The sequence below is a fragment of the Ornithodoros turicata genome, chromosome 7 (assembly GCF_037126465.1).
Source record: "Ornithodoros turicata isolate Travis chromosome 7, ASM3712646v1, whole genome shotgun sequence".
NCBI classification, from domain to species: domain Eukaryota; kingdom Metazoa; phylum Arthropoda; class Arachnida; order Ixodida; family Argasidae; genus Ornithodoros; species Ornithodoros turicata.
Window position 1 is genome coordinate 31,471,130 of NC_088207.1, and position 27,692 is coordinate 31,498,821.

At 47.5% G+C, this 27,692-nt stretch overlaps 1 protein-coding gene across 1 annotated transcript; it reads left to right on the forward strand.

The window, feature by feature from the left end:
* The first annotated feature begins 3,184 nt into the window (after nucleotides 1-3,184).
* On the forward strand, nucleotides 3,185-26,408 carry LOC135400828 (glutamate receptor ionotropic, kainate 2-like). Its single transcript, XM_064632757.1, has 17 exons — nucleotides 3,185-3,316; nucleotides 4,074-4,254; nucleotides 6,449-6,624; nucleotides 7,500-7,752; nucleotides 7,818-7,996; nucleotides 12,153-12,206; nucleotides 12,824-13,015; nucleotides 13,082-13,090; nucleotides 13,179-13,337; nucleotides 14,979-15,083; nucleotides 15,155-15,268; nucleotides 15,329-15,538; nucleotides 15,641-16,201; nucleotides 16,584-16,809; nucleotides 17,796-18,067; nucleotides 18,979-19,199; nucleotides 22,029-26,408. The coding sequence occupies exons 2-16, from the start codon at nucleotides 4,164-4,166 to the stop codon at nucleotides 19,147-19,149; spliced, it is 2,772 nt and encodes a 923-aa protein (XP_064488827.1). The 5' UTR covers nucleotides 3,185-3,316; nucleotides 4,074-4,163; the 3' UTR covers nucleotides 19,150-19,199; nucleotides 22,029-26,408.
* Nucleotides 26,409-27,692: the final 1,284 nt, after the last annotated feature.

Below are 27,692 nucleotides of genomic sequence, written 5' to 3' on the forward strand. Positions count from 1 at the left end.
CACTTGCATCTCACCTTGCATGACTTTTGTATACTTCCATCTCAGACTTACATGACTTCCGAAGACTTGTATCTCAACTCGCATGACTTTTGAACACTTGCATGACTTCTGAGCACTTCTAACTCAGTCTTGCATGACTTCTGAACAACTGCATCTCAACTTGCATGACTTCTGAACACTTGCATCTCATGCTTGCATGACTTTTTAACACTTGCATCTCATGCTTGCATGACTTTTTAACACTTGCGTCTCATACTTGCGCGACGAATTGCTCTAACCCCGCGCAGCACCGTCAACGGTCTGCTTGAGCTACTCTAGCTTCACTGACTTCTGCATGAGTGCGGAGATGTGATCTTTGAGACTTCATCGCACTGTATCGCGTGTGGACTGGTCCACTGAATGAACTGCTAACCCCGGCGGGAGTTACGGCGCCCCCGCCCGTGTAGTATCTCACTTGCCATGTGTTTTGTCAAGTGTGCGTGTGTATATCTGATCTCTTTAATCGCCATTCCACAAATATATTAACCCACACGCACTGAGGTAGGGTATCGCAATTTCTGCGGTGAAACACCTCATCCCATCGTCATACATGTAGTAGTAGCTGTTGTTGCGTGACTCAACAAATCTAAATTAAAAAAATCACTGGCGATTTAGCGGTAAATGCGCGAGAAATGCGTTAGCACTAACCTCCTTTTCCGGTCCATACTTGACTTCCGGGTATCCACTTCCGGTTGTCCACTTCCAGTCTAAACCTGACTTACAGTTGTCCACATCCCATCTATACTTGACTTCTGGTATGCATTTCCGGCCCAACTCGACTTCCGGTTCTCCACTTCCGGTCTAACCTGACGGCCGGTTGTCCACCTCCAGTCAATGCTTGATTTCTGGTTTGACACTTTTAATTACTATATGCAAGTCCATTTAATTAATATTGAATTAGCCTCAATTACTTTCAACTACCCTGTAATTGACCTTTAATTACCTTAGCTAACCGCAGGTTACATAAGGTAATCTTGAATTACCTTAATTACCTTTAATTTCGTTTACTTGCCTTAATTACTCTCAGTTCCCCTTTAATTGACGTTAATTACCTTTAATTACACTTAATTACCTCCGGTATAACCTGCAGTCACCTTCGGTATTCTTTAATTTCATTTAATTTTTCTCTTAATTACATATAACTTACATTCATTACCTTTAAACTCAAATTTCTCGGTTTAATTGCCATTAATTACCTCTAAATAACTTCAATTACTCTTACTCTTAATTACCTTCGACTACTTCAATTTCAAATCATTTGTCTCCATTTACATTTACTCTCTTATATCCCCTTTGCATGCCCACTTACCGCTGTCTCGGTGAGGCTTCACCATCTCACACACGGACACATACATACAGTGATGAAAGATGGAAGTCACTGAAAAGGTTAGCCAGCTGTAGTACTCGAACCCACATCTTCTAGATTACCGGTCTAGGGCTCTACCAACTGAGCTAATCTAACACACCTCCCCAGCGACTACCAAGGGCACGTCATTTGAAGGGGCAAACTAACCACTCTCTTACTCATCCCCCTTTCACTCTTACATTTTTCTCACTGTTACACACATTCATACGTCGGGAACAGCTGTTGCTTGACCTGAGGCTTTGTATGTATTTGTCCTTTCTGTTTGTTCCCCCCCCAGCCTCAGAACTTCAGTTTCTCATGTTCAACAGATACATAGAGCTTTTTCCATTTTGACACTACTAATGCTAAGACATTAAAAGAAACACCCTGTATGTTCTGAACAGAACTGGGGCCACCTATAATCTTCTGCATCACAGAGGGAGGACGTATACGAGGGGTGTTCAAGTGAAAGGACTTTTCATTTTTCGCAAAAGTAAGATGAACTTACAGGCGAGAATTAGTTTTATTTTTCAGCGTAATCTCCAGCTGGCACTAATGAACTTGTCCCAGCGTTTCACGAGGGCTTGGACGCCAGCAGCGTAGAAATCCTTACCGGCGCGTAGCAGCCATGATCGGACCGCATTCTTGACCTCGTCGTCGCAGCTGAAGTGGCGGACCCCAAGGAACGCCTTCAGTGGTCCGAAGAGATGGAATTCGCTGTGGGCGAGGTCTGGACTGTAAGGGGGATGTGGCAGAAACTCCCAGCCAAGTTCCTGTAAGGTGCGTGTCGTGAGATGCGCGGTATGCGGGCGTGCATTGTCCTGTTGGAGGAGGACTCCTTTGGTGATGAGGCCCGGCAGCTTTTGCTTCGGCGCCTTATGCACATCTCTGAGAACCTGGCAGTAATATGCACTATTGATGGTGGTACCACTGGGCAGAAAGAGTGGAGATAGTCGTGCCCCGTCTTCTTAACTATCTGCGTCGTCTAAACATTGACATAGAACGGATTTCTTTTCGTGAGCTAAAGGTGCTAATGTTTGATATTGATGTTGCGCTTGTGTAAGCTGTACTTGTCTCAATTTTTGAGTGTACAGCCGTTATTGCCGTGGATCAATTATTGATGTGTTCCCTTTTGCATGTTTGATGTGTTCTACTTGAGCTACAAAGATTTCTACAAAGATTTTGTACAACATGTATTATTCCTTTTTTGCCCTAACCGTCATCTTCTATTAGCCGAAACCAACGTGGCTTGTCTCCGGTTCTGTCTTTTTTTAACAGTTGATGCTACTGTAATCTGGCGGCGAGGCTCCCCTCAAGCTTCCCTAAGCTTTTTGCCTCCCCTCCGTTCATCTTGTGTATGGAAAAATAAAGTGAAATGAAATGAAGTATACGTTTTATGTGTTGTGTCATCTATATCAGGAACAGGCTACCCAAAACCCGTTGTACGTGGCCCGCGTAGTTCCTCTATGGCTCAATGCGGCCCGCGGACACGAATGCGTTCGGCACCCCTGTATTACACCGAACAGAAAGGTCCTATAGTTTGTGGGTACTGCACGCCCTGTGCGCTCCTCACAACAGAAGGTAGACACGTTCCGTACCATAGACCCACGAACTTCGATCTCTTCCGGTTGACGAATAACTTACCAGAGCAGAGAAAGGAGAAGAAAAAGAATGAGGAAGCGTAGACGACGGCCTCGGATCGATGCGAGATGCGGAGCACCATTCATACCGTCCGGGCCCGTTGCCTAGCAACGCGCAAGCGCACTGCGTGGCCGATCCCGGTCTTCCTTCCCCGCCATTTTGACCGTGATGACCCATGAATGACCACGGCTCAGCCCCGTAGCATCCCGTGCACCCGTAGAGATCACTCGCTCGTTGTCAACCACCATCGAAGAGCGAACGCCACCCACCAACACTTCTTGCATGCTGCAGGTAAGCCAAGTGTTCAGGACGGTCCGTGCACCAGCCGGCACTGTTCAGAACGATACGGCTGCGGTCTGTATTCGGAAGTGCTTCATTTGCATGTAGTGAGCGTGGCCGTTTCGTATTAAAGACGCCTTCGAGTGACTGTAAAGCAGTTTAGGTTTCCTTTTAGCCTGCTACTGGTATACGCTGTTTTATACAAGAGGCTATGTGCCAGACCGAGAGGTATATATGTTTCTTCTTCAGCATCTGAAGATTATAATGAGGCTAATAGTTTCCATTAACGCGCTCGCGGAGCCTTTTGCAGTGGACATTTTAAGTGTCACTAAAAGATACGAAGTTGTCAACGAGTATTGCCACACGTCTTGCTTTTGAGACTTAATAAGTTAGAGGTTAGCTTTGACAGTACTGTAATTCATGTAGGAATGTACGTGTGCAAGATACAGCGTTGACGTCTGCTATCGTGTGATGGAAACGAGTTCTCTAGTGACAATATTGTGCGTGTAAGCCATATGTAACGCATATTCTTGCAAACGTAAACGAACTTTCTATATATGTGGCTCTGGCTTCACTCGTGAGGACGAGCTCGATGACAGCTGCCACCTGTACTCAAGCAGAGCGAATCTGCTGGGATCCTGAGGAACAGCAACGCTTTGCGCAACGCATTCGTGTGGCAGCTGTTCCGTGATAAATTAGTGCACTCTGCCGCAAATGTTTTGTACAGGTGTAGTGTCCATTGTGCATCACTCGTGTTTGTTTCTTTCAGTCTGGGATCCAGTCAGGTTTCCGTACCTGAGACTCGATGTGCCACTCGTTACGTTGACGAACCTCCCTCTGCCGAGGAGGAGCCTCCAGTATGTGTCCTTCCCAGAGAGCCCAATGTTGCCCAGTGCTTTTTCTATGTGTCGTCGTCGGTGTGACCTCCGTTTCTGCAGATGTCAAAATAGGTACGTGATACATCGCACTTGCGGAATTTCCGTTTTACGTAAAGGTGATAAAGTGCAGAATTTTTGTTCGCCATGCCGATGGACACGGACATCTTCAGACAACTTGAGAGAGAGCAGTTTCAGATATTAGCTCGGATGGCACGACTCTGACAGTGCTGGGCTCTGGGACATCTTCAGACTACGTAACCTGCTCCGCCGTAGTTCCTCAGTGCACACTTTGTATGCAGTGTTAATGATGCAATGGTTAATGATTGATTACGTGATTGAAAAAAAATGCAGACAGGCTACTCCAAACAGGGGCCAACTAATGCCATGGGTTGATGATAGTTCAAATGTACGTAGGCCAAATACAGCAAAGGCCCTCAACGCGCGCTGCACAATGCACCCTTCCCTTGGGACAGTAGCCGAGGTACACAGAGGACGTCGAGGACACCTAATTCCAATACCATGGCAAATGAAGATTTTGCTCGAGCGTTATTTCTGTTTGTTGACATACCATGTCATCATCACTTCTCCATTTATTGTTGTTGTTGTTGTTGTTGCTCGCTCGCCATAGGTGACGCAGTTTCCCTGGAACTCATGTAGTGTAGCACGCATGATAACGCATGATAACAAAATTTCGAACAAGGGTGGGCATTGTGGTCAAATACGTTGTACAAAATGTACATATTCATACAGCTTGTCCAAAGTACTTGGCCCATGGAGCTCCATGAGCTCTCCTGCGCATCAGTGCCGGGCTTTTCGCTCCCTTTTTGCTTTCATGCAAGCCACTGGACTCCTGGAAGAGCTCTAAACAGAACTCCGACCTGTCGTCGTTTCGCGTTCACCATAATTCATCCTCTCATATTAACCTCTGTGAAGTGGGGCAGGGTCCTGTGGCTACCACAGGGAAACATCCCATTTCATCATCACTTCTCCTTCATTTATTGTTGTTGTCGCTGTACATATCCAGCCTTCAAAAGAAGAATACATCCATGCTGTAAAAACGCTCGCACTGGTACACATGACATTACAACGGGATCCACTCCAACAGGCTATACAGTGCAACTCACGTGTCCTTACGTGTCACTTTATTTAATGTACACGGGTTGGGTGAAGTGTAAAATAACACTGTACTATGACACTCAAGTCGTCTATTTTCTTCTAAGATTCAGGTTAATCATGCTAGAAAAAATTTCTGCCTCGCCGTATTTTATTGAGGAGTCCGCCACTCCGATGTTACGGTGAATGATGCAGACAGGAAATTTATAATTTCTTTTTGATCCAATCGGCTTAGAGAAAACTGTATCATCTAAGTGCTGCTGGAAGGCGTTCTTTCTCCGTCCAGATGAACATCACGCAGCACGGATGAGCCGTGTTGAGTTGAAATTACCGCAGAAATGCCGGAGGCCGGGGCGCTGACGCTGTAGTCGGGGCTGGCGACACGTGCGCATTGAATGCAATACTCTTCATCATTGTGCGGAGAGCTCATGCCGCTGTTCTAAGTCTGTCTCTTACGTTCGATTTGTGAAGCAGTTCTCAAAATATTCACTACGAAGCCTTACGGGTGTGCGCCCTGGAATACTAAACGAGGAGGGCAAAATCGTAACTACATGACCAGAAACTGCAAATAACGTCTGCTTGCCATGCAAACCACATTACGGTGCCTATAGGACCATCCTGCAACGCTGTGACGTGCGTAGGGTCGAGCTGTTCCTGAACATTGCGTAATCTTATTGCCTAACCAGTTATGTTAGGGACGTCATTCTCCAACGACACGCACATTTGGTTTATATTCCATTTCTGTGAAAAAAAAAAAGAAGAAAAAGGCACCGTTTGCGCGTCGAATATTAAAGGTACCTTTCTCCTGGCAAACCTCCTGCCGAACGGATTAAAAACAATAAAAGAACGCTTTCTTGCATGTCTCTGGCCTCGAACTCGTAAGATTGTTAACAACCAGCTCCATTTCCTGTGGGTCAACGTGATTTTATCGACTTTGTACGTTTAAAAACATAAAAGGTCTTACATGATACGATGGTTCCCGAATTCCATTAATCAACACTGAGTAAAAGCCATGACACACACGTTTCGAAGCCGTAATACGTGCAGCCTATCCTGTTGCTGATGAGCTAGCTACTAGTAGCCTGTATACTTGAGGACCTAGCCTTCTTGATATACACGCAGGAATGTATTTCTTGTCTTGGTATATACACAGGCGGCCTATTTGAGACGGGTGATGACATCTTGGAGATGGCGTTCAGCTACGCAGTGGACCGCGTGAATACCATGGGTCTAGGCGAGCCCGGGGCCAAGTTCGTGGCGGCGGGCTCACGTCTCCTGGCCCGCGTCGAACACATCGAGCGACTCGACTCCTTCCAGGCGTCGCGCAAGGTATGTCGTCAGGTCCTCGCATAGTTTACACGCAGTGTCTTCCTCTTCGAGTCTCCTCGAGGGAACAACAAGAACAACAACCAGGACAGTTAAATGACCGATGATGACGTCATGGGGTGTTTCCCCGCTTAGGCAGTAGGACCCTACCCCAGTTCATGCGGGTTGATATGATCGGACGAGTAAGCATGACACGCACCTGAATGCAGTAGGGTAAAGGCCCGCCCTCATGGTTCGTGTTCCTGTGAATATCGCGCTGCGTAAAACTCTGCATGGCCACGCACCGTGAAAAAATACGCCTGTCAAACCGCATGGGGCGCAATTCCGCTGGTGCTTGCACAGCGGGTTTGGCGTATGTGCTTTACGAAGTGTTGGCAACATTCTGGTCTCCCTTCAAATCCGCGTATTGATCTTTCGCCTTTGGGCCAGGATCTGTCGCGGTGGAGGGAGGCGAAAGGGAGCCGGTCCTTCATATTTGGAGAAGGGCCCCTTGATAACGCGGTCCGCCCCTGGGTGGGCCGTGTCTTTGAACGCGCGGCCGATAACAAGGTCGTCGGGGCAGTACCGCTTGCGGTGCTGTTCCGGGAAGATATTTTCCTGAACATTCTCCTCTCCTTCTTGTTCACTTGGCTTTTGGGCGCGACCTTGTTCGCCCCTAGCTTCCAGCGTAGTTCAACTCTACCAAATTGGTGGCGCTGTCGAACACTATGACGTAATTTATTTACAAACAGGGTCAGCTCTATGGAGCGGCAAGAATACATCTAGAGGGCATGCTCTTGAGCGCACATTAGTGTGTCGAGTGGTCTTTGACTTTTTGAATGTGAAGTGAAGCGACAACCGTCTTACCCGATAGATGAGACGACACTGTCGGTACGCAGGTGTGCTCGCTGCTGGAAGAAGGCGTGGCGGCGGTGTTCGGACCGCAGTCGAGCGAGGCCGCTGCGGCGGTTCGCTCAACTTGCGACGTTCTCGACGTGCCGCACATCGAGACCCATTGGGACTACCGCGCTCGGCCAGACAACCATTCCATCAACCTGTACCCACACCCGGCAGCTCTAGGCAAGGCTTACCTCGATTTCATCAAGCACAAGGACTGGAAGCAATTCGCCATACTCTACGAGGAGAACGATGGTATGCTCCCTTGTCTTCTCCCGTCCTTCAACTTTCTCCCGCATGTCTGACTATTTCCCGTGCAGCTCTGATTAGACTGCAGGAGATTCTGAAAGACCCACTGATGCGTGAGAGGAAGGTTGTGGTGCGTCAGTTCGAACCAGGTGTTGAGTACAGAAAGGTGCTCAAAGACGTTGGCAAAAGCGGCATCAGACACATCATCCTCGACGTCCCCACCGAGCACGTTCATACAGCACTGAAGCACGTAAGTATCTTACGAGGGAAACGTTAGAAGTGCTTAGATAGGAGGACAAGATACGACATTTGGCAAATCCGAGGAACTAACTGATTTTGTAGCGAAGACGCCTGTCTGAAGCGTTTTATTTTATTTGATATACGAGGGGTGTCCAAGTCAAACCGGGACTTTCTGTCTCCTGAGTGTACAAATGGCTCGCGCTACTTCTTTTTCGTCATTTTCACACGCGACAGGCCTCCGCGTTCACCACGTGGTGGTCCAAAGTTTGTGCAAAACAGAAGACACGTGCTGGACAAGATGGCCGACAACGAGGGGAGCGCGCACATCGAACAGCGAATTGTCATGAAGTTTCTCGTGAATGAATGCGTAAAGTCATCTGAAATTCACAGAAAACTTCAGGCTCAGTCTGGCCACGATACACTTGGCCGCAGCAAAGCGTTTGAGTGGTGCAAACGGTTCCGAGACGGCTATACATCAGTGCTGAGCGATCCCGGCCGGGGCGGCTCAGAGCCCAGTGGCAGAGTTCCTGAGAACATCCAACTTGTGGAGCGCCTGATCCTCAAAGCCCGACGATAACATGTCTCGATATCAATAGTGCATATTACTGCCAGGTTCTCAGAGATGTGCATAAGGCGCTGAAGCAAAAGCTGCCGGGCCTCATCACCAAAGGAGTCCTCCTCCTACAGGACAATGCACGCCCGAATACCGCGCATCTCACGACACGCACCTTACAGGAACTTGGCTGGGAGTTGCTGCCACATCCCCCTTACAGTCCTGACCTCGCCCCCAGCGATTTCCATCTCTTCGGGCCACTGAAGGCCAGAAGCTGGGGGCCCCACTTCAGCTGCGACGACGAGGTCAAGAATGCGGTCCGCTCATGGCTGCTACGCGCCGGTAAGGATTTCAACGCTGCTGGCATCCAAGCCCTCGTGAAACGCTGGGGATTACGTTGAAAAATAAAACTAATTTCTCGCCTGTAAGTTCATTTTACTTTTGCGAAAAATGAAAGGTCCCGGTTTGACTTGAACGCCCCTCGTATTATTTGTTTGTTATCTAGAGATTAAGTGGAAGGGGCTCTGGATAATCACTCCTGTGGTCTCAGACCAGGAATTCCGTCCGAACTGTTTCCTTTTTTTCTTTTTTTATTTCACTGTATTAAACATACCCCCCCCCCCCCCCCCGCGTTCGAACTGGCTCGCGTAGTCCTTCTGCTGCTCTCGATTCAAAAAAAAAAAAAAATCGATGTATCGGAGCTTTCGTGGTGCTCAGCAGACATAATTTGACACTTGTCGTGCGCTACGGATGGTGACACCAGAGGTTGTGATCATTTTCCTCTGTATATTTGGCACGACAGACTGCCCCTCTCACCATCTGCTGGACTAATTTCTTTCATGATCTGGAGACTATTTCGTTAGGGCCACAGAACATCTGTGCACACCGGCATGTCACCAGAGGCGCTCTCGCAAGCAATTAGCTGCGGCATTCAGGACGCGGTGGTCAGGTCCAAAAGGATAACCCGATAACAGGACACGTCGGTCATTCTCCAGAAAATAAACCACCTCAGAGCATTACGTCGCCGAGCAGAAAGAACAGTTCGTCGGACTGATGGGCGACTTGCAGACCCTATGGCATACCGCCGGATAAAAGATAAAGTAGCAAGATAACTTAAGAAAGAAGAACGGAAGCGCTGGCATAATTTTTGTCAACACATTTCACCGTTCGACCCGGCGACAACGACCTGGAGGACAATCTGGTCTCTGAAAGAGGCGCCCCCGCAAAGGAATCCTCTCCCGGTCTTGGCTATCGTTAAGGGTATAGACGAGCACCCTCGCGACGGACTACAGTGCGGTATTAATGACACCGGCGACCGCCTGGACGACTCCGATAGTTTTGTCCAGAGTTTGACGGCTGAAATTCACCAAGACTGGCCCAGTCCACCGGTGGTTATGGACCGTGACTTCACTTCTAATCGAGCTAAAGACAGCGCTGAAGGTTGTGAACGTGTGCTCGTCCCTGGGACCCGATAAAGTCACCTATGCCGCACTGCGAAATCTTGACGGGCCGTCACTCCAGGCTCTCCTTCATATCTCTAATGGCAACATCTACCATCTAGCACTAGTTGTTCCCATCCTGAAAACAGGCAAGCTTCCGAATGCCCTATCGTCCTTTCGCCCTGTAACAACAACAACAAATACAGTGATGGTGGTGAATGGGGAAATTCGCCACCTGGCCTGACAATCTGTATGGGAAAACTGATGAAAAGAATGGTTTTGCACTGTCTCGACTGGTGGCTCGAAAAACAAGGTGCGTTTCCAGAGGGGCTGGATTTTGGCGCCACTGCAGCTCTATGGATCCAGCTCTTGACCTAGTCTCTACAGGCCAGCATGCTCGTGCTCATCGACGGATCGTGGTAGTAGTTTTCCTGGACATCAAGCGTGCTCATGATACCGTTCCGCACATCTCTGTACTGCACGCATTGCGCATTTTTGGTGTATGCTGTCAGTCGCGATGTTGCCCACCTATGTGAGGCCGACAACGGCGAGCTCATTCAGCACTACCACCACAGGTGTATCCGGTCGGCTCTTCAACTGGCTCCAAGACTTCTTTTCGGACCGAACTGTCGCTGTCCGTACATCCCAAAGCTAAAGCCCTAAGCATAATGTTCGTCGAGTCCCGCAAGGAGGCATCCTGAGTCCGATACCCTTTAATGGTTGATGGCGGGCCTAAAATCGATAATCCCTCGAAGAGTGCCGTTCTATGTGAATAATTTGACGTTGCCTTTTGAACAGTAGGAAAATCACGACCTGCCATTCAGCGCCGCATGCAGTTGGCTGTAAATAACACATCCACAAGTACCTCGCCCTTTGTGATGGACCTTTCATACGAAAAGTGCGTCGAGCTGCCATTCACACGCAAGGCTATGACAAATTTCCCTCTGTAGGCCGGTGCCAAGAAGCTTGAGTCGGTACGTTTCCATTGCTTCCTTTACGTAGTCATGAACTCGGATCTACGCTGGACTCGCTACATTAAGCACCTTGAAGCCAAAGTGCGGCGATGGCTCCCCGCTATTCAACATCTTTCTGGCTCAGGATGGAGCTGTGCTCGGCGCTCCCTTCTTGCAGTTCACACAGCTTTGGTGCGGGCAACTGTGCCTTACAGTCTTCCAGTCCTGCACAGGATTTCCACAGCATCATTAAATACCCTTTGGAGCCTGTTTGCTCGCAGCCTTCGTCGCTGCCCGGGAGTTCTAAGAATCGCTGAAACACGGCATGTTCTGGCTATAAAGCTGGTGAACTCCCAATTGAGGTTCTACGCGAACGTGAAACAGCTCGGCACTTCCTCCGTTCGCGCGCGCACAATCGCCGTCACCCGCTCCTCAGGAAAATTCGATACCGCCCTGAAAGCAACTTTTATCGAGTGGCGCAGATGACACCCTCGAGCCTCACTGACTTCGTAGATAAGGACGTAACACCACCGGAAGCCCCTTGGTCGCTACCGGTCCTGCCCATCTTCGTGAGTCTTCCGGATCTTGGGGAACGAAGAGACCGAGTTCCCTCTCAAGTCCTTCGAGCCCATTTTTATGCTCTGGTACAAGAGAAATGGTCCACTTCTCCAGCAGTATACACGGATGGCGCTTCTAGAAATGGCAAATCTGCCTTGGCATTTGTAATACCATCCGAAGGCGTAGTGCAAAGACGACGTCTTTCGCATCCAACCTCATCAACAGCTGCATAACTCCATGCCATTCTATTCTTTCTGCAGCACATAATTGATTTTACCCCGCGAGAATGGACAGTGTTCACCGACTCAAAATCTGCACTGCAAGCTCATTATTCCATTTCATCACATTACCACCAGAGTATCGCCCCTGCGATGCAACTCCCCAATCATAATCACAAAATAAATCATCTTAATGTTATCACCTTTAAAGTACCATCTGCGTTCCTCGTCCGATGTCTATTTTCCTTTTCGTGAGCATTCGATATATACCCCGCGTTTTTGTTTTGTTTTTCGCCGCATCTCATCCCTCAAAGCTTTTGCCCCACGCGACCAGGGGTTGGGCCATTATCCTTTATCCGGCCTAGAACTCCGAGAATTTGGTCCAGGTCAGATGTTTTCGGGTCGTGCAGGGTCTTAACGATTTATAATACGCAACCTCTTGCAGGCACAACAAGTGGACATGATGTCCGAGTATCACAACTACTTCATCACATCCCTCGTAAGTTGTTCCGAAGTATCATATTGCTTCTCTCTGCAAGATGCAACTACTGCTGGAGTATTCCAATTTGAGAGGCACGTCTTTCAAGCCCACTAGCGTAGAAAGCTAGAAAGCCCAACGAACTGGTGAGGAACGAAGATGGGCTGCCGATATTTCGAATATTTCTTCTTCTGGGCTAGTCCTAGTAGCAGTCCGATTGGCACTATAGCTTGTTTGTATTGGATGGTTTGTAGCAGGCGTGTTTACAACAAGACCAGCTACGCGGACCTCATCCCGTCGTTATGCATGTAGCTGTTGTTGCAAGACCAGCTGCAAGGCTGTGGAACTTGTAGGGTCCACCACTCAGGACTGTGATGTCAACGGTTCGTCCAGAAAAGAACAACAATAAATGAATGAATAGTGATGATGACATGGGATCCCAAGCAGCACAACATATTAGCCCAATATTGGCAAAATATTGGCAATACCGGCACTCTGGTCAAGATGTTGTGCTGCTTGGGATGCTTCCGCGCGGTGTTTGCATATCCCTACCGAAGAGCACCGAGATACTTTAGAAAGCTAGCTGTTGTAAAAAGGCATTGTGTCAAGTGGAAGCGCTTACGAGCAACTTCTTCCAGGACGCCCACACCGTGGACATGGAAGATTTTCAGTATGGCGGCACCAACATTTCCGGATTTCGATTGGTTGATATGAACGCCAAAGAATTCGACGAAATAGCGAGAGACTGGTTAACTAGAAGACACCGCTACGGGAAGAAAGGAGAGAAGGATGAAAACTTGTATAGGGTATGTGTCTCATATTTCCAGAGAGTATTTCAAGGGAAACTGTCAATAACGCATTCTTCAACCCGTCCCTTTGCTGTCTGGCTCATATAGAACTTAACGGTAAGTTTACTAAAACCTTATTGGCTAGTAGTAAGAAAAAAAAAGTGGTTGGCTTTACGTAATCTGCCTTTCCACTCTCTCTCTGTAGACAAAGGTAGCTTTAATGTACGACGCCGTTCGACTATTTGCGACCGCGCTACGAGATCTGCAACCGGACAATGGACCGAAAATTCAAGTGCGGCCCTTGTCCTGCGAGACGGAGGAGTCCTGGGCCCAAGGAAATTCCTTCGTCAAATACATGCGAATGGTATGCTATGTAGGAAATTGTTTCTATTGTTGTTGTTCTGTTGTTCTTCGTTCACTCGGACGAATTGTGGTTAGCAAACTCACTGTGTTACGCTTATGAGAGGAAACACCTATGAGGTACTGTTTTGTTTTGTGTACATCATCAGACCTTCCATGGACTAGTCACTGCATAGTGTGAAAGCAAGGAGAGAGGCAACGGGCAGACTAAAATGATAAAGAGGGGGAAAGTTGGGTGTCTCAAGCATTCCGGTTATTTGACCTAATAATTTGTTTCGGGCTTCACTGGTATACAGTGATAACCAATGTGGTGTCTTACACCGTATTGTACAGCATTGACGAACCAGCCAGCCTCATTCCATCCCAAACTTCATTCTTCTCTCCCTCGGGTCATGATGGCTATAACTATCCGACACCACAACCAGCTAATAAAATATAAACCAACTAACAAATCTCTCGGACGTGTCTCGGCAGTACCCTTAATTGTTGCCTTGTAAGGTACACCCGCACAGTTTAAATACAGTTCCAAACGTGAGAAGTACCCGAAGTTTGTCAGCAGGAGCACGCAAACGCTGGCATTTGGAATAATACTGAAACCTGACTAATCGCCGTATTGTCGCTCTACCCTCAAGTATCCCTGAAGCCTGGTGCGCTTCAAGGAGTCCTCTGGATATAGTCTTGGCAGTGTGGTAAGCGCTGCCAAGAATATTACGAAGAGCACTATGCTATAGGGATCTCTGATGGCGGAGCAAGAATACGACGGTAACCGTGTGTTCACACGAGCTACATCCTTAAGGAAGCTTCTAGTGGAAGAAAAAGCAAAGAACTGTTCACGGAGCCGAAGCTCTGCCCCGTGTTCTGCTGAGCTTTTCCACGGTGCCGGAATATCGAGAGTGGCGCACTGCGCACTTAGCAGACGACACAGTCCGCGTCCTTTCCAGTCGTCTGCTACGGAACATCTTGTGGCTGTGTCGCAGGCACAACCTACTAGACCATACTAGGAGACCATACAACAACCACTAGACCATAACCAGACCTACTAGACCATAGCGACCATGTTATAATCGGCAAGCCCTATGAGAAGCCCGTCCACACGATCCGCTAGGGGCACTACCCATCGGCCCTTGAGATGTACTCATGATTGGACAATGGAAATTTGAATTTTGAACGCGCAGAAGCGGACGTGCGAGTACCGTAGCAGACGACAGCAACAGCTCTTACGAAAACGCGTAGAATGATGATGATAATCAACTTTAGAAAGAAGCATCTCTCGTGGGACATCCACCGTTTGTACAAAAATACTAATGTAAGCTGAAGTACAAAGTATCATAGAAATTGAGGAAGCAATAACCAGTCCGATGAGTAGCGCCACCGCTAGCCTCAAAATACGGCGCTGGGATGGGGTCCATGTGACATGGTCGCTATAGGTCGTGGTCGCAGGATATTCTGTACAGTTAGCAGTGCACGTGAAGACACGACGTTGAGCGCTCGCGCGACAGCAGAAAGCTATGACGTTTTTCGTATATTCCGCCGGAGCATTCTGGAATATATGGACACGCCGCCAGAGTATATCTGGACATGATAGATCTAATATTATCCTCAAATTATCATGATTTATTACCAAATGCGCGTACATTCTTTGCAGATAAACATTCAAGGACTGACGGGCAACATTCGATTCAACCCTAATGGTCACCGGACGGATATGCGACTCATTGTTCTGGAGATAACACACAACGGATTACGCCAGGTTAGCCGATGTGTTTTACTTAACTGATCACGTGACATGCATGCCGTAACGTGCCGTAAAATGTTTTGCAGTCCGGAGAATGGACCATGCACGGAGGGATCAATATCACAACCAATTACAGCAGGCAGTTGGAAGAGGCACGCATGCACCTTATGAACAAGACCCTCATCGTCACGACGCTTGTGGTACGCTTTGAAACGTAAACGCCCCAATGCGGGCTTTCGTAATACCCCTTTACATTGCAGCAAGCACCGTACACAATGCTGAAAGAGAATCACGCTGAGCTGGAAGGCAACGCCAAGTACGAAGGCTACTGTATCGACCTGCTGGAAGAGATAACGAAGCTGCCAGATGTCAACTTTAAGTATAAGATTCGGGAAGTGGCTGACAGGGCTCATGGACGCAGAGATGAGACAGGAGAGTGGAACGGCATGATCGGAGAACTACTTAGCGGTGTACGTAATGGACGCCCTAGTCCCGTACTCCCTTGGAGTAAAGCTCCATGGACAGGCTCCCTACGAATACGTACGCCACTGAATGAACACGTTCTTTTTCAGAAAGCCGACTTGGCCATCGCCGATCTCACCATAACGTACGTGCGAGAAGAGGTCGTCGATTTTACGATGCCCTTCATGAACCTTGGCATAAGCATCCTGTACAAGAAAGCAGACAAGAAGCCACCGTGGCTTTTCTCTTTCCTGGCACCTTTGTCACTGGAGGTCTGGATCTACATGTCGACAGCCTTCCTTGGAGTCAGTCTCTTCCTTTTCGTCGTAGCCAGGTTCAGTCCTTACGAGTGGGTCAATCCACACCCATGTGATCCGAACCCTTGCGAACTGGAGAACCAGTTCACCATATGGAACACCCTGTGGTTCACCATCGGCTGCCTCATGCAGCAGGGCTGCGACGTAACACCCAGGGCACTGTCCACGCGCGTGGCTTCCGGAATGTGGTGGTTCTTTACGCTCATCATGGTGTCATCATACACAGCCAACCTGGCCGCTTTTCTGACGGTGGAACGACTCGTTTCGCCCATTGAAAGCGTCGACGATCTCGCCAAACAAACCACCATACAGTACGGTAGCTTGCAGTCAGGATCCACACAGTCCTTCTTCAAGGTATTTACTGCTCTGTTGCGAAGGGGGGGTTCGTGTCTTGCTTAGACATGCTGTTTGCGCTTGTTTGCAATGCTGAAATGTGGAGCACATCAACAACTTTGCGTCCCAAAGCTGGTATCCATAGACCTGTAGACATGTCTCGGTAGATTTCTACTACAACAAAGCCGACAAGATCGACGATATATATATTGGAAAAAAATATTTGTTTCGCAAAACTCTGATTCTGTTACTGCATAACGATTGTATAAAAAGCTTTACTTAGCTATGACGCGGTCTTGTTTTAAGTACTCGTATGTGATCGACGAGAAGAGTTTCGCGAAAACGAAAGTGACAAGAAACTGTGCCAGAACAGGTCGACTCAGGTCTTGTTCTTCTGATGCAGGAATCCCAGTTCCCAACCTACAAGAAAATGTGGCACGTCATGCAAGCAGCTCGTCCGAGTGTCTTCGCCGAATCTAACCAGAAAGGCATTGAGAGAGTTCGCCGTGGCAAGTACGCATACCTCATGGAATCCACCTCCATTGAATACGCTATAGAACGTAACTGTGACCTCACCCAGATCGGAGGCCTGTTGGACAATAAAGGATATGGCATCGCCACACCTCCTGGTAAGTCGTATACGCTTGTCTGGCCTGTATTTGCGACTCCAGCGAACTATAGGTGGCGCGCGCCGAACCTGGACTCGAGGGTTGCCACTTCCACCGCTAGGTGGCTACGGCTTCGCTGGAGTCGTGAATCGCGACTCTAGCGAACTATAGGTGGCGCACGCCGAACCTGGGCTCGAGGGTTGCCACTTCCACTGCTAAGTGGCTACGGCTTCGCTGGAGTCGCGAATATGGCAGTTTTGCGTGACACTCAGTGCGGCGTAAACCGGTGTTACTCGGGCTAATAGTTGGATCCCGTGGTCTTGTCTGCGCAACCTCTGTGCATCCACAACTACTCAATGGCCTATGCACCCTTGTCTATACCTTAGCGTACTTATATATAGGTAACCACTGATGTAGCTAGTGTAACCAGTTACCAGTTGCAGATGACACCCAATCAAAAAAAAAAAGTTTCTATTCATATTTGTAGAAAAGCATATATGTCTACTATGAATAAAAGTAAAAGATCCAGCGAACCGGTGGGGAAATGCTAAAAGAAGAGCCTCAGGAATGAGTCTCTTCCCTTAACACATATGCATTCTTGTTTTTCCAGTCGAACAGCTAGAGAGAATTGTAGCACGTTTCTTAACCTTGCAGTTTGCACGAAACTGTACACGTTTCCTCACGCTGCCTTCCCGTTATCTTCACGCGTTTTGTAAAACCAGCTAGAAAAAAATGATCCGCCTTTCAGATCACGTACATACCGAGTCACTTTACCATGCACCCTTGTTCATCGGAATGGTAAAATCTGTGAAGCTTTGGATAAAGTAATACGCCGATGACGTTTATGATGGAGTAACTCTATGCAGCTGTAAGCGTCCCCTAGTCCATTATTTAGATCGGTAGCGAAGGTAATGAATATCCAAAATAAAATACGTAGTATCTGCATCTAAGTACGAAGAAGGACACAATAGGTACTAAAATGATGTTTTATTTTTGTTGCCCTAAAGGGTCGCCGTACCGGACAATGCTTTCGCAAGCAATCCTCCAGTTGCAGGAAGGCGGAACTCTTCACGTACTAAAGGAACGCTGGTGGAAGAAAAGACACATCGTGAAGAAGTGCCCCAAGGAAGAAGCCAGCGCGTCCAAGGGTACCAGCGCCTTGGGCCTGGCCAATGTGGGGGGAGTCTTCGTTGTCCTCCTCACTGGGTCCTGCATCGCTTTGGTCACAGCTATTGTCGAGTTTACCTGGAGGTCCAGGAAAGCCGTGCCCGAAGAACGTGTACGTGAACCTTCTGTCACACTCTCGTGACACGCTGTCATGTATATCGGATTTCAAGCGCAGCATTAATGGGAGTCGCCAACGTGCGTATACTATGCCATCGCTTCCGTTACGAAGGCGGTAACTAACACGTACACGGGATACTACAAGCTGTTAGGACTATTATATCGACAAGGTACACTGCGTGTTTGCTAGGATACAACTGCACGATACCAATATCTGCCAAATTAGATAAAGTAGCGCGATACTGCTTTTGATACAATGTACTACACTCTAAAAAAAAGTGTCGTCACAATTCCATGAGGGGTGCTAGGAACACGCCCTTTGTGTGTAAAGTTTACACCTTCCAAGGAGAAGTTCCGCTTTGCTCCATTTTCTAGCAGTATAATCATGGCACTAGTTATAGGAGCCTATGCTGATACCATGGGACGGGTTCATGCCAGTACTTCTGCATGGAGTACTTTGCACCTTCATTGGACTCTCCGTAAGGGAGTGCATTTCATCATGGGCGAGGTGTAACAGATATTTCCACGACATTTGAGACTTAGTTGACTGACTTAGTACATGTGTACACGCACATATATGTGTAAGCGAGTCGATGCCGCAGCTCAATCTATCGATCGTTGTACACGCTTGATGGCACGCTCGTGTGGTGCACAAGTGAAATGGGTGATTGGTCGATTGATTGAAAACAGAAAAATATGGAGATCATGCTGCTCCAGAACATGTAAGTAGAAGAGTAAGTAGGAAAAACCCAAGGGAAATGCAACCCCAAGATGTCCGAGGGACATGACGAAAACAAGAAAGGACCAACTAATGAATGAGCCATATTAACGAGACAATGTTTCGAAAGTCTGTTGACGTAAGAGAAAAGCGTTCAATGTAGCCTAACACATGTTGATGCCCTTCAGGAACCCGTATGCCTGGAGTTGTGTCGTGAGCTGAAGTTCACGCTGACGTGCGGCGGCAAGAAACCAGTGCGTCGCAAAGACGACGATCGGCAGGCTCCTGGAGAAAACGGGCTACCCTTCATGCCTCTCACTGGATACAACTCTGTCATGTCGAAGGATACCTTCTCCTGACAAGACGACTCTCGGGTGACACCCGACGACAAGGTCAGCAGCTACTATCGGTACGCACCGCTGCACGTGTCATGGCTTCATTGGCCGCAGTCAGCCGGGCTGACACGATAAACAGCTCAACAGAACGCAATCCCTGCGCTAGTAGAGAGAGTTAAGGCCGAAACGCATGGGACGTTTTCCTAACGTCAAAACGTCGCGCGCACGCCATGGCCTTGCACACGCGACGAAGAAACGCCCGCGAGGCGACCACCCGAAACGCATGGGACGCGTACGGAGCGAGTGACGTGTGCCACTGTTGCTAGATTCGTCGACAACAAATGTCTGTTAGAACGTGCCGACTCTCCTCTTTTCCTGTGGTTCCTGCGTTCATTCATTCCAGATATGATTAAAATGTACAAGTAAATTTAGTGTGATGGATAATGTCCCAAAAATTTATGCGATGTACTCATACCGTGTATTCACACGAGCGACATTTCCCCAGAAGCGGAAGATGCGGAAAGCGTCAATGCATTCTGCTGTCACTTGAGCGCGAGCGCTCAACGTCGTGTCTTCATGTACGCTGCTAACTCTGGGGAATAACCTGCTACGCAGCCAGAAGATAATCCGTAGCAGACGACAGGAAAACACGCTGACGGTGTCGTCTGCTAAGTGTCGTCTGCTAAATGCGCAGTATGGCTCTCCCGATGTTCCGCACCGTGTGAATGCTCAACATAATACGGGACAGAACTTCGGCTCTGTAGGCAGTGTTTTCGCTTTTTCCTCCACTAGAATATTCCGTGAGGATGTGCTTCGTGTGAACACACGGATACGCAACCTTGTCTCCCGCACGGCGGCCATCGCTCTGTCTGCTTCTCGGAAAACGTGCCCAGACGCGCGCGAATATCTGCACTCGACAGATTCCGGCGTACACCCTCCGCGCGCCTTGAAAAACTGATTTTTCCGAGGCCACACGCACGCCGAGCGCGTGCGCGCGCGTCGGAAAAACGCTCCATGCGTTTAGGCCATTGGTAGGCCGTTAACAACGTCACCCCGTACCTGCCGGTACCTATCGGAACCAATGGCAGAGTGCGTGACTCTTAATCGCATTCGTCGATTTGGATGCGGTAGATAGGGTACTTCGGGAGTCACGTTATCAACGATCTACTGACACTCTCTATTTACTCATTGACGAGCGAACAAAAAAAAAAAAAAAAAGAAAGAAAAAAAAAAGCTATTTTGGCTTGATTCGCAGCGGCAATGGCCAATTGCTATATTTTGCTTTGAACTGCTTTTGTTGCATTTCACGGTGCGGCTGGAATGTTCTCTATTGCACCTTGTACAGCATAAATCTACGTAGACAAGCTCCGTCAAATTGCATGCGTGATCATGTAGAGGAGAAAGAATGCGCTATTTGGCTTCAGGTCGTGTTGTCGTCATGTGCCTTACAATCATGATCTCTCATTCGACCATGCGCACCATTCGTTGAAAGGCCTATACGTTGACTGCCAGCCTTCTTACCGTGCAGTACTTTCTTGAGGGTACACGCTACCATTATCTAGTACCGGTCTGTAGGTGAAACGATGGGAGCTTCCAGAATGTACCTAGCAGATCACACTGACTTTGTTGCCAATTACGCTGCATCACTACGTGTACATTATTGTGATGACTATCAAAGACTTTTCCGCTAGTTTCAAAGGTTTGCGCTAGGGCACATTCATCAACATTAATTAAACGCGTGAACAGAGTAGACTGGCGGGGGCCAGGTCCTCGTGGGTCCTGCTTGTACACGTCTTGGAAAACGCCCGTTATGCGTTCTTTTTTTAACAGGATAGTATTGCCTTGTACTGCCATTCCTCCTAGAGTAAGAGCACTGGATGAGTTTTGCTCAGCGTGCTACTGCATTTGCATACCAACCGGAAAACCTTAGACTTTGACGTGCCATGCATTTTCAATGGTAGCCACGGTTAGGATGGGACCAACGTAATAGTGACGGCAGGTTCGTAAAGTCGTAAGTTGAATAATGTCCCTACCAGTGGCGTATCCACGGGGAGGGGGGGGGGGGGGCTCGAGCCCCCACCCCTACCTTTCACGGGCGGAGGTTCAATGGAACGACCGCGAAAGCCCCTGGCGTCTATCTATGCAACATTCTTGAATAGTTTTGAAATTATAAGCCTTTCAAACTACTTCCAATCTCAGGACGCGGCCTCAGCGGTCATAGCAGCCCACATATATGTAAACCGCATTTTTAAAGTTCAAATATTATAGGTTCTATGTTTTTCATCTCTGATCTCCCTGTGTGCACAGGTATGTGTTTGTTGTCGCACCTAGGATCAGCTGGAGGGGTTCGTATCGACCCCCCCCCCCTCCACTTTGGAGGTCTGGCTATGGTGCATATGTTTGTTGATGGATTAGCTCAATGAATAATTCACACATTACATCATTCAGAAATAATTCACTCCAATTAGATAGTTGTGGCAACGTTAACTATTACTTCTATCGAGGAATGGAGGTGCCTTATTGAACAGAAATCGGATGACGTCACCGTGACTTGTGGTTTCTGGTATCCGTAGCCTGACAAAATGACCGCAAAATGACGTTTAGCTCGTTCGTTGTAATTTTCCAACTCACCCTTATTCACACATCACTTGCTCCACGTTTTTCTCTCCGCGCGTACACCCATTAGGGTGACTCCATATCATTATTCATCGAAACCTAGTCAAAACGGGCTTTCTCCTCGACAGGTAGTCGCTGGACTCACACGAGAACCCCGGCGAGTCAAACCGTGTGGAAGTGGGAGTTCGCGATCGTGTCTTCGATAAGAGTGCGGATAAGACCGTAGGACGATAATCTGCTCTTTTATTATATTTTACCCTCCTTTCCCTCCTTTTTCCCCTCTTTAGTACAGTCCAAGATTCGCCTAGGGCGTGCCGTCCAGAGGAGATGGTCGGTACTGAGGTCTGAGTTGCTGACAACAGGGTCGGACGGCTGCCAAGTCTACAGCAACCATCAAGAACGCCCACACGAGGTGCTTTGTAAGCATGAACAGTCATCGCTTCTTCCAACGACTGTTTTCACGGCACTGTTTCGCAGTCATCAGATGTACTCGATGTAATTTCGTTTAGTATTTCATTGCCTTGTGCTCCTACGTCAAAAATAATACAGGCTATACGCTGTCAGGCGGACTTCTTCGAAATATCTGCTCGTTGAAGCAAAACATGTCTCGAGATTAATTTATCGCTGAAGGTTCGTGCTTCATGCATACTCTCTAAATAAGTGCTAGCATTCTTTGAATAGCAAAGTAAAGAGCGTAGAAGAGTGGTCGCCAGAAAACTTGTGGAAATACTGTGTCAAGGAAATGAACCCACTGATCAAATATTTCCCGGAAGTGTGATCTATTATAGGAGCACCAATTCAATATGTGACATGCACGTTCGTGAAAATGTAACACATAGCGAGGAACGACGTTTCGGTTTATTTGTGAACTATGTGCTCGCAACTAGTACGACTACGCCCGAATGCACGTCGTCCGTATAGTGCTGTTTGCGTTCACACTGAGTGTGTGGGTGATGGCCAAATTTGAACTACAACAAAAAGAAAAAGAACAGCGCCACACGATTTCGAGAAGTAGCTTCAGGAAATCAATGAAAGCCGATGTGAGGAGCGACATAGATTTTCGGGCCACCACGTTTTCAAAAAAGAAAAAAAAAGTTGCAGAATATTCCTCAATTCATTCCTGTCTCCTCTTCCTTCCTTTTTGTCGCAATACGGGAAATCCCCCTTCATTATCATTCCCAGTTTTACCAGTTTATTAATTGTGTTCTGTATGATGCTCTCTAATGAGTTTCTTTCGCATGAGAGTACGAACCTGAAATTTTGTTACTGAAGTTTTACCTAACAGCACAATGGCATTTTTCACTCCTTCCACCAGTCAATCAGAGTACACTGCTACCCGTCATTCAGCATAGGTTGGTTTCCAGTTCCGACTGCTACATTGAGATGACTTTCCACACCGTACATTAGCGCATTGTACTATCAACCGCCCCCCCTACACCACCAAATGTTCGGCGACACCCCCTCTAACTTTTTTGTGTACCCCCTATAGGGGGTGCCCTTGCTATTTCAGCTTTAGACACATGTCGGCAATGACATGTTAAGCTGTTATGTCATAATGACCCCCTCCCCCATTTTTGCGACACCCGCTCCGTGCTCGGGATTCTGGATAAACCACTGCCTTAGCGTTGCGAATTACCCACTTCCTATAGTCACGCTAAGAAGAATTTAGAAAAACGAAGTCCTCGAAGCCTGTACAGCACACAGATTTCTGAACATACGCACTGTCTCTCGCACTGAATGTAACCCTGCGCACAATCTGTCATCCCTTTCTCACTTACCCTCAACGCTCCTCGTCTATCACTCCTAACATCAATCCACAATCGACCCATCAAAAAGCATGTAAATACTGTAGTTACCATGATGTCCTTTGGAGTGAAAGCAAGTGCAAGTTTTGTAGAAGAAACCAAAGCCACTCTTACGACGAAGTACTTAAGCTTCCTCCTGTGATGAAGCCACACGCGATGCTCAACCCATTCCTTCGCAGATTTCTATGACCTTCTTCTGAGCACAATCTCACTGAACACGGCGACGTACGTCCGTCACGGAAATCATAATAATACCCCTTTGATTGCTGCGACGCCCGCAGGAGGACCATCTTTTTCAGCACCTGGTTTTAGTCCTTGCGTGGTGCCTAAGTACACAAAGTATCTTTTTTTTTTCATTGTCTTCTAGTTTCTTTTCGTGTAGATTATTTGTACTCCATTTTGTACTGTACGTCTTCTTCAAGTTCTGTTTCACTTCAAATACAGTTTCTATCTATTTTTATCATCGTTGAACCCAATGAAGAAGGCTCCTGATCTGTACAGTCAACAACAGCAGAGAGTTTTAGTACAACGTACGCTATCCCCTTCGCGTACGTAAGGGATAGCGTTGATGGTTCTGCGCACGCCCATAACCGAAAGAGAGCTTCGCGCAGTGCGCAGAACCGCCAACGCTATCCTTTACGTCCGCAAATGTGATAGCGTACGATGTACTAAAACTCTCTATTAACTTTATCTTCATGATGACGATGACCTTTATAAATAAGTCCCAGTGGTTCGAGGCGTTAAAAGAGCGTTTCCATGCGTCAATTGATCCCGGTTAGAAAACGTCACCATGTTTAGGGCGTATGACAAACAGCTTGTAGTGAACAAGTTTATCACTGTATCGTGTATATTTGATAACGTACTGCCTAGAGCACAAGATACCATCGTCAACTGTTGTTATTATTCCTGTTGGTAACACACAAATATATTGCTTCCCTGACGCACATAGAACTACAGCAGACAAATCAGATCCGATAAGCTCCTAAGATTTTATTGTTACACACTGTGCTGGTAAAGCGTATCTATTGCAGTGTTGGTACTTTTTTTCCAGTGAATGCAAGCACGTCATGTGTTATGTGCATGAATAGGAGAGCTATCCTAGCTGCAGCTGAGCACTAGCGAAAATTTATTATTAGTTTTAAACGTTTCGTCAAAATGCCACCAAATAAAATAGTAAGGCTGCATGCTTTAATCCCTCACAAGGAGGTGTTTTGTTTAACGCCATTCAGCTCACCCTAAGCTACTGCAGCGCAATTTATTGTGGTCCGAGTCCATAGCGCAGGGGAATACATTGACACTCGCTAGGAAGCGAATGCTAATTGTATGTTCCGTTCACCATTCATACAACAACTGATAGCGCATCTCTTGTTGTATCACTTTTCCTGAACCCGTGAGGACTCAGGTACTCACTCAGTACGTACCTACCGGTGCATAATCTACGATGCTTGTATTCGAGGTCTATGAGAAAGTAAAATGTGATGTGGACCTTTGTGGAACGGGAAACTATTAGTTTCAACCTGGTGTATTTTAGCTCGATTGCATCTTGCTGATCTCATTGGAGGATTATTATACATGCCCTCGATAGTTAATGTGCACCAGAAATAAGTGTTTGAGACACTGGAAAGTATTTAACGTAACAAAATGCAGGCTGGTTGACAATATATATGTATGCGCGAAAGCAAACATGGAAAATCGAGAATGAAGAAACATGGAAAGGACAACATAGTGCACAATTTTGTTTTCAGGACGATTTGTCCTTTCCATGTTCATTATTCACGAAGCGTATTACGACAATAATTCATTGTATTTCCTCGTTTCCTTTTTTTTTCTTTTTTTTGTCAAGGTACGTTTGAGAAAACTACGTTCTCTTTCTCTCTCTCTCTCTTCATTTTTCTAATTATTTTTTTGTCGCACCTTTGCCCCACCAGAGATTTGTGCTCCGTGCTTTGAAATAATTTCAAAGTGCATGGCTTCAAAACGAGGCATCATTTTTAGAGCATGCATATTGACCCATGTCCTATGTTATGTCTTATGTGCTATGTGCTATGTTCGGCACACATGACACTTAACCAATAAGGCTATGTTTCAGGATTATGCTTCGTTTTTCTTTTTCCTCTCATGGTTGGCAGTTCAGACTTGACTGATTGTCAGACCAACTCTCCATGTTGTGTTTGTTGCCCTTCAAATACACTATAGGGCGTATTCGTCAGCGTCACTGGTGTCATATGGTAATACCATGCTAGGCTATCGCATTCTCAATCGTCTTCCGACAAGCAGAAGCGTCACTTCGGCTGTTGTCCATTACGAGCACAATTTTAATATCAGCACAGATTGTTACTATAGCTCATAACAATATAGCGGGTTATGCTCGCCATTAACCTTTACTGTCCCGAATAAATGAAAAGTCGGCTTCCGCGAACGCATCCTGAATTCCTCAACCGACAGATCATTTTTTTTCATGCAGCGTTCGCCTTACGTTTGTTCCAAGTTTGTTGTACTTGTTTTATATGGCATCACTACCTGGTGTATACGTCAAACTTAGAGCGTTAATGCGTTTCGATTAATTGCCAGTGGGATGGTAACGCTGTTCTAATATAGGCATATAACTGTTCATTAGTGTGGACTGCTGGTCTCTCTGACTTTTGTCAGCAATTTTTATCGTTGCTATTCAGTTGTGGAGATCACTGTTTCCTTGTCACCTGGCGCTCCCACAATTAGTGTATAATACCAGACACTGTCTCAACGCAGCACAACTCACTGACGACAAGGAAATTTCTGCTGCATCCTGTAGTAAAGGACAACCTCGGCTGCTACACTTTGTTACAGATAATTAAAGTACTGTTCACGTTTGAATACCCATCACTGCTGCCTACGTGTGTCCTTTTTACGTTTGCGGTACAATGATGGAACAACATATAACAGCGTGTATAGTTGTGTAACATATCTCTCCTGAGCACCTAATGACCATGACGTGTCCTCCCATATCGTCACATAGTCGGCCTGTCTTCCGGGGGCGCCGCCAAGGTGAGTCACCCGTAGGACCCCCCACACGTTGTCCTGTCTCCAGAAGCTTTATCCCCGTGTGCAGGGCAAGTATCGTGAAACATGTCACGTCCGAGGTGGTCACGTACCTTTTCACCAGGTGCTGACACTAGAAGGTCTACGTTACATGGTATAACGATTGACGCACTGAGGAAGGAGCAGGCAACATCGATGGTCCCTTTCAGACGACAGTGAAGAACGGACGACCCTGTACAAGACGTTTGCGGTATCCGTCAGTTCAACTTCCTCGCCACGATGTCCTTTTTTGTGTTTCTTCGTGGACGGCCTTACCTGTCCGCGACCCATGTCACGACAGCAGCGCAAACAATCGGATGCGTCAGCTAGCTCACGTATGCCCACTGGAGTATGGAAGTTCAGGGGTCTAGCTCCTCTGCATTGACACGAGGGCGCCCCTTCAGTGAGACACATCCCCGCCTGCAGTTTCTTTCACTGCCACCATGTTCAGACTGGTCTTCACCGTAGTCCTAGTTGGGATAATTCCCACACTGGTGACACGAATCCATAGGAAAGCCCCCTGCCTGCTTGTTTTACCGGTGCATTTCCAGCGCCCTGCTTCGGGTTTCGTCCACCAGGAGACTGAACGGTCATTGTGTCATATACTCATAGCGAGCGAGAATGACTACAAATGTTAATATGCTATGCAAGTATGTCAGCTGTCTGCGCAGCTTCCCAGTTCCCTCTTTTCCCTTCGTCACCCGTGGAGTGACCTCGTTGGTCCGTTTCCCAAACAAGGGGGACATTTCAAGATGAGGCACACGCTGCCTTGTGAGTGGATAGACGCTTTGTCACGTGGCTTCTCCAACCTTTGCCCTCTCTCCGTGCAGAGACAAATTGTGGCAGCGTATCACTGAAAGGAAAACAATGGAAGTACGAGGGGTGTTCAAGTCAAACCGGGACTTTTCATTTTTGGCCAAAGTAAAATGAACTTACAGGCGAGAAATTAGTTTTATTTTTGTACGTCTCCAACTGCACTAATGCACTTGTTCCAGCGTTTCACGAGGGCTTGGATGCCAGCAGCGTAGAAATCCCTACCGGCGCGTAGCAGCCATGATCGGACCGCATTCTTGACCTCGTCGTCGCAGC